The 12019-nt window shown below is 34.6% G+C and overlaps 1 protein-coding gene across 21 annotated transcripts in view; it reads left to right on the top strand.

The window, feature by feature from the left end:
* N4BP2 (NEDD4 binding protein 2) overlaps window positions 1-12019 on the top strand; it is a 153574-nt gene that overhangs the window by 27947 nt on the left and 113608 nt on the right. For all 21 annotated transcript variants that reach the window (XM_042984675.1, XM_042984678.1, XM_042984677.1 and 18 more), the window contains 3 exons: window positions 1106-2246; window positions 2828-2952; window positions 9810-9898. In XM_042984675.1, the coding sequence (XP_042840609.1) occupies window positions 1106-2246; window positions 2828-2952; window positions 9810-9898 (1355 nt within the window). The remainder of the gene's footprint in view (window positions 1-1105; window positions 2247-2827; window positions 2953-9809; window positions 9899-12019) is intronic.

Here is a 12019-nt window from a genome sequence, read left to right as displayed (position 1 = left end):
TACCAGGCCTGGCTCTGTCACTTAGTATCTGTGTGATTTGGGCCAAGTTAATATACTTTTTGAACTTTATTTTCTTCATCTATTTGCTAGATATACTAACCCTCATAGTATTATTTGAGGGTTCATATCGGTGATATATATAAAGCTCCTAGTTCAAATGTGGTGACAGATAGTTTCTTTAGAAAATAAAATTGATATTTCTTACCTTGACATACAAGACTCTTCCCAATTTCACTTGATCTTTTCCAGTTTTGTCTCCTTTTATCCACCATAGTACTGTATACCCATACTCCAACTAACTTCTCTTAATACCTTAAACATACTTTGTGTTTTCAAGACCAGCTTTGCCTTTCCTTCCTGTGTCTGACAAGTTTCTTTTTAATCTTCAAGTCCCAGTTCACATATTACCTTACGTGAAATCTTTCCTTACGCTCTTATAAGGCTGTTATAGCATTTGTGTATTACTAAAAATGTGCATTATTTAATCTATATTATAATATAATTGTTTTCTAATTTGATTATCTTTAATTGCCTCCATTAGATTGCAAAAATCTCTTAAGTGTAGTAAAAACTATGTCTTATTTATCTTTGTACAATGTATGTCCGATATATAGTATATGCTGATACTTATTTTTTGTATTAAGTGAAATTTATAGCATTAACCATATAAACAGATTAGATTTACAGGAGAGTACTGAAAATACTTTGTACTTAAAAGGACATGCAGTTGCTCAGTATTGAATAAATTAACTGGTTTTAGGGTCTTTATAAATAACTGTAATGTATATAATTATAGATATCTTTAGATACAATTTATAAATATTTTGTTAATTCACATTTATCAGAGACCTTCTACTTGATGGTAATTTATTAGCCTAGTTTATTACAGCTTGTCTGAAAGTAACAACATTGTATGACTCCATCATTCAAACCTTTCACTAATACAGACTGGTATATTAGTAAAATATTAAATAAAAAAATTACTTGAATATTTATAAATTTCTATATTCCATTCAGTGCAAAAAGTATAATTTTACATGGATTTTAATCAAATTGTATTTTACTATTTTCAATACACATTTATATTGTTGTCCTTGTTGTACAGTTGAAAATGCAATGGATTGTCTATTAGAATTATCTGCCTCTGATGCCAAGGTAGAAGAATCATCTTCAAAAAACTTCATTGCTTCTGAGAGCCAAGTAAGTGCTGTGGGACGTGAAATAATGGAAAAGTATCCTCCTGAAGAAGAGAGTGAAGATTCAAAAATGGATTCATTTTTGGACATGCAGCTAACCGAAGACTTGGATTCCTTAATACAGAATGCTTTTGAGAAATTGAACTCTTCTGATGACCAAGTGTACTCATTTTTGCCTTTGCAAAGTGTTAATAGTTTTAGTGACCCAAGTGCATTTGTAAATTCAGATGCAAGTAGCATGACTTCCATTCTTTCTACAGAAAATGTGGATTTGAACAGTGAAAATGTAGAGAATTCTGCCTCTGCATTAAGTTCAAACACCGTAACTTCACATTCTGTTTCAGATGAGTCCAAAAGTTTTATAAAGGATGACACATTGGTATTGGAAGATTCTCTTCTCAGTGGTTCTTTAAATGTAGCAAGTGACAGTATGGTGGGTGGTAGCAATCGTAGTCAAAGACCTAAAGAGCTTTTAGAAACTGAGTATGTTGAGACTCCGTTCTCTCAAGCCCCTGTAGATTTGGATGACAGTGAACCTCAGGCTTTAAGCCTTACTGTGCAAAATCTGGGGCTTGATTTACTAGGCACAGGTGGGGATCAGAAATCTGCTTCTGTCCCTGATATGTTCCTACCTTCCGAAGAGTTCAATTTCAAACCGCACAAACATACTGAACTGCCGTCAAAGGGGAAAGATGTGAATTACTGCCCAGTACTTACCCCTCTCCCTCTACTGCTGCCTCCTCCTCCACCTCCACCAATGTGGAATCCAATGATTCCTGCTTTTGACCTCTTTCAAGGAAACCATGGCTTTGTAGCTCCTGTCGTAACCACCGCTACACACTGGAGACCTGTCAACTACACTTTTCCCCCTCCGGTTATTTCGCACACTTCCCCGACAAAGGTATGGAGAAATAAAGAGGGAGCAAGTGCTTATCAAGTACAAGAAACCCCAGTTTCTCAGGTTGTAAGAAAGAAGACATCATCTTATGTTGGACTAGTTCTTGTTCTTCTCAGAGGGCTTCCAGGATCAGGAAAATCTTTTTTGGCAAGGTATGAGGTTTAATTGAGTTTTTAAAAAAGTATGATGCATGAACCTGAGCATTTATAACAGATAGAGAATATGAATATGTGAAATGCTTTTGCTTAATAGATATGTTTAGTAACCACTGAAATCTTTTCTTTTCACTAATTTTTTCTTACTTTGTGGCTGATAGCAGCACTCTTTTCTCCAGGAGTTTTTTATTTTATCTTAGCATGTCATTTTGGGAGACAGAATAGAAGAAAAATTTAAAGATGGTTTCAAGATTGTGAGCTTTTGAAGTCAGTAGAAATAGCTTTATGGAAGAGAACTAATTTGGGTAGGAGAAAAATAAGTTCAACTTTGATTATAGAATTAAAAAGCCATAATTGGTTTTGAATTCAAGGAACAAAATAGGTTTGTTTTAGGTCAGTTTTCTTGGGAGTCAATCTTCTGCTTAGAGCATTTCCAATGTGATTTGTTTGAATATTATTATATTCTCACTTTTAAATAACCATGCTTGAGTTCTTTATTTGGATTATGACCTTGTGAAAATTAGGAGAGAGAATTTAGAAGAAAAATTAATGAAAACAATTCCATTTATCATTCACAGGACTTTGCAAGAGGATAATCCTAGTGGAGTCATTCTTAGTACTGATGATTATTTTTACATAAATGGACAGTACCAGTTTGATGTAAAATACTTAGGAGAAGCACATGAATGGAACCAGAATCGTGGTAAGAATAGACATTAGATTCTGGGTAATATGAAGAGCAATATAAAGTATTTGTATTTTGATAGATATATAATTTTTAGGAAGTTATGATTCCCTTTAATTAAAGTTTTTAATTAAACTTAAAAAATAAAGTGAATTATTCAACTATATATAATATGTAAAATTATAATAATTGTTATGTTACATAGTAAGAAGTGAAGGAGGTCATCATATCTCACAGAGTTGTTATGAGGATTAAAGGAGTTAGTTTTTGTAAAATGCTTAGAACATTGCATGACATGTTTAAGTTTTATTTAATGAATAGGAATCTTGTCACAAGTGTACCAGATTTTCTATATGGGTCTCAGAAGAGCTCAAGATGGTTCCAGTTGTCTCCTATGCTCTGGTTCCTGTTTCCTGAAATGGATTGGTGTTGTTAACTGCTACTTTTTCCTAGATTGATTTACTTGTTAAGGGAGGCAGTGTGAGAGTAAAAGTGGCTCTCCTCAAACTGAATTTGTAGAGAAGTCAGAGATAAAACCTTACTATTTTTATTAGTGCAACTGTCTGTTCACTGAAGACAGTTTTATCATGAAATGTTATATTTTATGTTATGAATAGTTTGAATTTCATATGAAGAATTTGTAATACACATCGACAATATTTTCACCTTTATTTTATGGTAAATGCACTGTGTAAGTGATTCTTGAATTTGCCATCTGAAGGCATTAAATTTTTCTGTGTTTTTTTCTTGAACTGAATATTAAAGTGAGAACTCAGGAATGTGAAAATACTAACACAACAAAAAATAAAGAAAACAATATGATGTGGTGAATAGTCTTGGATATGGCAGTTGCTAGCTATGTGATGTTTTACAAGTTATCTACACTCTCCAAGGCCTATTGTCTTCAGCTGTAAAAGGGCTTAATAATACTTAGCCTTCATGATTGCTGTTAAGGTTAAATGAGAAAGAAGGGCCGAGCAGCAGTTGAACATGCCCTTACTACTGTAATAGTCCTAGCAATAATAATATTAAATTAATAGGCAGAACTCTCTTATTTATTAAAAAATTTTCTTAATGTTTATTTACTTTTGAGAGAGAGAGCAGGCAAGGGGCAGAGAGAGGGAGACACAGAATCTGAAGCAGTCTCCCAGCTCTGAGATGTCAGCACAGAAGTCATGAACTGTGAGATCGTGATCTGAGTTGAAGTCGGGACGCTTGACTGACTGACCCACCGAGCCTCAGTAGGCAGAACTCTATGTTAAACAGCTTTATTGGGATAGTAATCACATGGTTTTAAGCATATTCAGAGTTCTACAACCATCACTACACTTTTAGAACATTTTTATCACCCCCAAAATATCCTACACCCATTAATATTCACTCCTCATTTCTCCCCAATCTCTCCCAGCCCTAGGCAACCACTAATTTACTTTCTGTCTCTAGGTTTGCCTATTCTGGGCATTTCATTTAATGGAATCATATAAGCCAATTTGACAATAAATTATATTTAAAAAATACAAAAAAATAAAAGAGATTAAAGATATCAAATTCTAATAAATAAATAAACGGAATCCTATAATATGTGGTCTTTTGTGAAAGAAAGCCTTCTTTTCACTTAGTATAATATTTTCAAGGTTCATGTTGTAGCATGTGTCAGTAATTCATTCCTTTATATGGCTGAATAATACTCCAGTTTATTGATATGCCACATTTTATTTATTCATTCATCAGTTGGTGAACATTTGAATTGTTTCCACTTTTGCCTATTATGCATAATATTGCTATGAACATGTATGTCTATGTCTAACCTATTTAGGAATTGCCAACTGGTTTTCCAAGGCAACTGCACCATTTTACAATCCTGCTAGGAGTTTATGAGGGTCCCAACTTCTCCATATTGCCACCAATAGTTGTTATTGTCTGTCTTTTTGATTATAACTATCCTGGTGGATGTGAAGTGGTAGCTCATTGTGGTTTTTTTAAGTTTTTTTTAATTTTTTTTACATTTATTTATTTTTGAGACAGAGAGAGACAGAGCATGAATGGGGGAGGGTCAGAGAGAGAGGGAGACACAGAATCTGAAACAGGCTCCAGGCTCTGAGTTGTCAGCACAGAGCCTGACGTGGGGCTCGAACTCACGGACTGCGAGATCATGACCTGAGCCGAAGTTGGACACCCAACCGACTGAGCCACCCAGGCGCCCCAGCTCATTGTGGTTTTGATTGCATTTTCCTGGTGATTGAGGCTGTTGAGCATTCTTTGGTGTGTCCTTTTGCCCATTAGTTTATCTTCTTTGGAAAGTTGTTTAATTTTTTTTTCCCCTGAAGGTGTAATTAAAAGATTTTCAATACATTAATTATATTCAGGTACAATTTTTCCCTTAAAAAATAAATGGGAAAAAATTTCCTTGAAAAAAATGCATTTTTTCCTAAGTATCTTGTGTTGTTTTTTAAAAAATTATTTTTTTATTGGGGCACCTGGGTGGCTCAGTCGGTTAAGCGTCTGACTTGGGCTCAGGTCATGATCTTGTGGTTTATGAGTTCAAGTCCCGTGTCAGGCTCTGTGCTGACAGTTCAGAGTCTGGAGCCTGCTTCTGATTCTGTGTGTGTCTCTCTCTGCCCCTCCCCAACTTGCACTCTCTCTCAAAAATAAATAAACATTAAAAAAATTTAAAAAATTATTATTTTTTTCATCATAAGTGTACTCTTTAATCCCCATCATCTATTTCACCCATCTTCCCACCTATCCCCCCCCTCTGGTAACTTTGTTCTGTATAGTGAAGAGTCTGTTCCTTGGTTTATCTCTCTCTCTTTTATTTTTTTCCCTTGTTTGTTTTGTTTTATAAATTCCATATATAAGTGAGATCACATGGTGTTTATCTCTCTGAATTATTTCACTTAGCATTACACTCCCTAGCTCTATCCATGTTGTTGCAAAATGGCAAGATTTCATTATTTTTTATGGCTGAATAATATCCTATGCGTGTGTATATATGATATATGTATATATAATATATAACATTTTTCATATGTGTGTGCGTGCGTGTGTGTGTATGTATGTGTATGTGTATGTGTGTCACCTTTATCTCCACATCCTTGCCAACACTTGTTGTTTCTTGTGTTTTTGATTTTAGTCATTCTGACAGGTGTGAGGTGATACCTCATTGTAGTTTTGATTTGCATTTCCCTGATGATGAGTGATGTTGAACATCATTTCATGTGTCCATTGCCCATCTGTATGTCTTCTTTGGAGAAATGTCTATTCATATCTCCTGCCCATTTTTTAATTGTATTATTTGTGTTTTGGGTGTTGAATTGTATAAATTCTTTATATATTGTGGATACTAACCCTTTATCAGATAAATCATTTGCAAATATCTTTTCCCATTCAATAGGTTGCCTTTTAGTTTTGTTGATTGTTTCCTTTGCTGTTCAGACACCTTTTATTTTGATGCAATCCCAGTAGTTTATTTTTGCTTTTAATTTGCTTCAGGAGACATAACTAGAAAAATGTTGCTATAGTGGATGACAGAGAAATTATTGCCTATGTCCTGCTTCAGGATTTTTATGGTTTCAGGTCTCACAATTAGGTCTTTAATCCATTTTGAGTTTGTTTTTGGGGATGGTGAAAGAAAGTGGCCCAGTTTCATTCTTTTGCATGAAGCTGTCCAGTTTTTCCAACACCATTTGTTGAAGAGACTGTTTTTTTCCCATGACATATTCATTCCTCCTTTGTTGAATATTAATTGACCATATAATTATAGGTTTATTTCTGGGTTTTCTATTCTGTTCATTTGATCTATGTGTTTCTTTTTATGCTAGAGCCATGTGATTTTAATTACTACTGCTTTGTAAAAGAACTTAAAATCTAAAATTGTGATACCTCCGGTTTTATTTTTCAAGATTGCTTTGGCTGTTCGTCTTTTGTGGTTCCATGCAAATTTTAGTATTTTTTTTTCTTTTTTGTTCTAGTTCTGTGAAAAATACTGTTAGTATTTTGGTAGGGATTGCATTAAATGTGTAAATTGCTTTGGGTAGTATGGACATTTTAACAATGTTTTCCTTCCAACCCACGAGCATGGAATATCTTCCCATTTGTTTGTGTTGTCTTCAATTCTTTCATCAGTTTTATAGTTTTCAAAGTACAGGTCTTTCACAACTCTTTGGTTGTTTATTCCTAGATATTTTATTGTTTTTGGTGCAATTGTAAATAGGACTGTTTTCTTAATTTCACTTTCTGCTGCTTCATTATCAGTGTATAGGAATGCATCCGCTTTCTGTACACTGATTTTGTTTCCTACAATTTTACTGAATTAATTGATCAGTTCTAGTAGTTTTTTGGTGAAGTCTTCAGGATTTTCTACATATAGTATCTCATGTCATCTGCAGATAGTGAGAGTTTTACTTTTTCCTTATCAATGTGGATGTCTTTTATTTCTTTATGTTGACTAATTACTGTGTCTAGGACTTTCAGCACTATGTTGAATAAAAGTCATGAGAGTTGACCTCCTTGTCTTGTTACTGATCTTAGGGCAAAAGCTCTCAATTTTTTAGCATTGAGTATGATATTGGCTGTGGGTTTTTCAAATACGGCCTTTATTATGATGAGGTATGTTCCCTCTAGACCTACTTTGTAGAGAGTTTTTATCAGGAATGGATGTCATACTTTGTCAAATGCTTTTTCTGCATCTGTTGAAATGATCCTATGATTTTTATCCTTTCTCTTATTGATGTGATATGTCATGATTGTTTTGCAAATATTGAACCACCCTGGCAACCCAGGAATAGATTCTGTTTGATCGTGGTGCATGATTTTTTTAAATGTATTGTTGGATTTGGGTTGCTAATATTTTGTTGAGGATTCTTACATCTGTATTTTTACGTTTATATTCATGGCCTGTAGTGTTCTTTCTCTGTCTCTCTCTTTTTGTGCTGTTTATCTTGTTTTGTATGAGGGTAATGCTGGCCTCATAGAATGAATTTGGAAGTTTTCCTTCAGCTATTTTTTTGGAATAGTTTGAGAAGAATAGGTATTAACTCTTCTTTAAATGTTTGGTAGAATTTGCTTGTGAAGCCATCTGGTCCTGGACTTTTGTTTTTTGGGAGTTTTTTGATTAGTGATTCAATTTCATTGGTGGTAGTTGGTGTGTTCAAAATTTCTATTTCTTCCTGCTTTAGTTTTGGTAGTTACACGTTTCTAGGAATTTATTCATTTTCTCTAAGTTGTGCAGTTTGTTGGCATATAGGTTTTCATAATATTCTGTTACCATTATTTGTATTTCTGTGGTGTTGGTTGTTTTATCTCCTCTTTCATTAGTGATTTTGTTTATTTGGGTCCTCTTTTTTTAATAAGTCTGGCTAGAGGTTTGTCAGTTCTGTTGATCTTTTCTAAGAATCAGCTTCTGGTTTCATTGATTTCTTCCATTGTCTTTTTAGTTTCTATATCATTTATTTCTGTTCTAATCTTTATTATTTCTTTCCTTTTGCTGGGTTTGGGTTTTGTTTGTCTTCTTTTTCTAGCTCCTTAGTCTTTTGTTATTTTTAAATTGGATTATTTGCCTTTTTATTACTGAGTTGTAAGAGAGTACATGAAACTTTTAAAACTTCCAAATAGGGGCACCTGGGTGGCTCAGTCAGTTAAGCTTCTGACTTCGGCTCAGTCATGCTCTCCTGGTTTTTGAGTTTGAACCCTGCTTTGAGCCTGTATTGGGCTGTGCGCTGACAAACCCTCTGGACCTGGAGCCTGCTTCAGATTCTGTGTCTCCCTTTCTCACTGCCCCTCCCCTGCTCATGCTCGCACGCACGCACGCACGCACGTGTGCACGCTCTCTCTCTCTCAAAAATAAATAAACATAAAAAAAAAAATAAAACTTTCAGCTAATTTCCTCGTAAGGCGTACTTATTGTGCTTCATCATTAATTTCCTGAATAGGTCTAATTCCTGGGGGAAAAAGGTAGTTTTATAAGAAAATCTCTTATACAGTGTTTAATAATGTTTTCTTTATTTCAAATCATTACATCTTTGTGTGTGTTTTTTTGTTTATATATTATGCTTGTTTGTTTTAAAACTCATGTTTGGAATAATTTTTGATTTATGGAAAGGTTGCAAAGGCAGTATAGAGTTTCTGTATACTCCTCCCCCATTTGCCTCTTCTGTTAACATTTTATATAACCATGGTACCTTTGTCAAGACTAAGAGATTAACAATGGTACATTATTATTATTATTATTATTATTATTATTATTGTTATTACTTTTAAATGTTTATGTATTTATTTTGAGAGAGAGAGAAAGCACACAAGCAGGGGAGGGACAGAGAGAGAGGGAGAGAGAGAATGCCAAGCAGGCTCTGTACTATCAGTGCAGTGCAGAGCCTGACATGGGGCTCGATCTCATAAACCTTGAGATCAACCTGAGCTGATATCAAGAGTCCGTTCTTTACCCAACTGAGCCACCCAGGCGCCCCAACAGAGGTACATTATCGTTAACTAAACTCTAGGCTTTATTTTGATATTAGTTTTTCTACTAAAGTTCTTATTCCTTCTAGAATCTTATCCAAGATACAATGTTGCTTTTAGGATGATATTAAGGATAGCTTTTCCCCCATATATGCTGTTTATACATGTAACACACATAAAACTTAGGTCAGTTTTTTAAAAAATATACTGATTATAACTTTAGTATTTATTATCCAACACTTATCTGTACTTTAATTTTTATATACTCAAAAGTGATATTTAGAAGTTGAGTTGTGAGTAAAATTAGCACATATCCATGATTTTCAAATTATGAAAACAAGGTCAGATTTCAGAATTTCAAGAGAATACTTAATACTGTTATAAAAAGTGATTTTTCATTTTCTGTTTGTGTTTTTCAGCAAAAGAAGCATTTGAGAAGAAGGTGTCTCCTATAATAATAGACAATACAAACCTACAGGCATGGGAAATGAAGCCATATGTTTCTTTGGTTTGTATCATAAATTATCATAAGTCAGTAGTAGTAAGTTTGAAATTATTGGGGGATGTTAATTACACAAGTGAATCTCAAGCAAACAGCCCTTGGACTGTCTATAACTGAGCTTTCTGTGTACTTAAGCAAAATGAGAAAAATAGGAATCATTTTTGCGTAAAACTGAATTTATTCAGTTTTCAAATTCTGAGATTCAGTTTTTAAACTCTGAGATAGTTTTTGTTTTTGATGTCTTTTATGAAAAGGTAGTGGTATTAAATTATAATTTTATGTTTGTGTGCATATGCATAATTATAATTTAGGTGTGTGTGTGTGTGTGTGTGTGCGCGCACGTGTGTATACACACAAAATCTTTTTTCCTTATTGCTATTACTTGGCAGAATCAAAGTTGGTGGTCCTTTGTTAGTCCTTAAATTTCTTTAGTAAAAGGCGAAAGATTTATGCGATTTGAAGAGAAACCAGAGCATTGTTAGTCCTTAAATTTCTTTTGAAAGTTTGCTCTTCGGATAAATTCAGAATTTTATAAATTCAACTATTTTCAGTTCTCCAAATTTGCCATATTCTTTTTTTTTTTTTTTCCAAGCTTTGATGTCACCTTTTTCAGGAAGTTAGCATTCATTAACTTACTAAAAAGCTGAATAGAGTACTCTTTCTGCTTTCCTGGCATCCTGGCTTACTTTTGTGATAGCCTTAAGCACACTGCTCTTATCAGTAGGTCATTGGGTTGGCTAACTTTTTTCTATAAAGCGCCAGATGGTAAATATTTTAGGTTTTGTGAGCCACATACAGTCTCTGTCGTATATTCTTTTTTTTTCTTTTCTTTTCAAATGATCCTTTAAAGATATAAAAATTGGGGCACCTGGGTGGCTCAGTCGGTTAAGCATCCGACTTCGGCTCAGTCATGATCTCACAGTTCATGGGTTTGAGCCCCGCGTTGGGCTCTGTGCTGACAGCTTGGAACCTGGAGCCTGCTTCTGATTCTGTGTCTCCCTCTCTCTCTCTGCCCCTCCCCTGCTCACACTCTGTCTCTCAAAAATAAATAAATGTAAACAAAACAAAACTATCCTTAGCTCCTAGGCTGTACAAATACTGGCTAATGGGCCGAATTTGGCTCTTAAGCCATCTATATATTCTTGCAGGTAGGTCTGTTTTATTCATCGTTGACTCCTAGGATATAGCACTGGGTTTGGCATATAGTAAATATGTATTTGTTGGCTTAAAATGATGAATGAACGAAGCTTTTGTGATTATGGGGTATTCTTTATTTTACTCCCTCAATATTAGCACGTCTGGCACTTTAAAGCTCACTTTATGTTTCTTCAGTTAATGAATGTTGTGCTGCTTCTTTTGTGTTCTCAGCACGTCCAGCCTCTGCCTCCTTTGCTGTGTTTAGTGCACTTGTACTATTTTGAAGGTGTGACTCTTCATTTTCTGAAGAAAATTAATGTCATTTGAGAGCAAATGAGATTTTACTTCTGTGCAGGGGCAGTAGAGGGAACAAAGACTCAATTTTAGTCCATTGGAAGTTGAAATTCAGTTTGCTTTCTGGCCTCAGGAATTCCTAATTTCTAGTCTAACGTATTTATCATGGGAAATGCTTTCCCCCTTACCCTTACTTCTCTGTATGTTTTCCTTAGCTTCCTGCTATCATCTTAGAAAGTTCTTTAACACTTCATTTTCCTACATAGAAAATAAAGAAGGCTCTGCATTACTGAGTTACTGGTTTTCATTTAGCCTTCAGACTTCCATAATATTTTTCTTTCTCTTTTTTCTTATATAATAATTGAAATTATAAAGCTGTTTTTCCATTATTGATTCCTTGGCTATTCCCAACTCTACTTAGAAGTATGAATGACAAGGGGCGCTGGGGTAGCTCAGTTGGTTTAACTTCCAACTTCTGCTCAGGTCATGATCTTGCAGTTTGTCAGTTTGAGCCCTGAATCAGGCTCTGTGCTGACAGCTCAGAGCTTGGAGCCTGCTTTGGATTCTGTGTCTCCTTCTCTCTCTGCCGTTCCCCTGCTTGCACTCTTTCTCTCTCTCAAAAACAAATAAACATTAAAAAAAAAATTAAAAAAGTATAAGTGACTGCTGCTTATCATAGAATGCCAAATTCATTTT

This window comes from Panthera tigris, chromosome B1 (assembly GCF_018350195.1).
Source record: "Panthera tigris isolate Pti1 chromosome B1, P.tigris_Pti1_mat1.1, whole genome shotgun sequence".
Classification (NCBI taxonomy): domain Eukaryota; kingdom Metazoa; phylum Chordata; class Mammalia; order Carnivora; family Felidae; genus Panthera; species Panthera tigris.
Note: the sequence above shows the minus strand (reverse complement) of the source record. Positions and strands in the feature narration are given on the sequence as shown.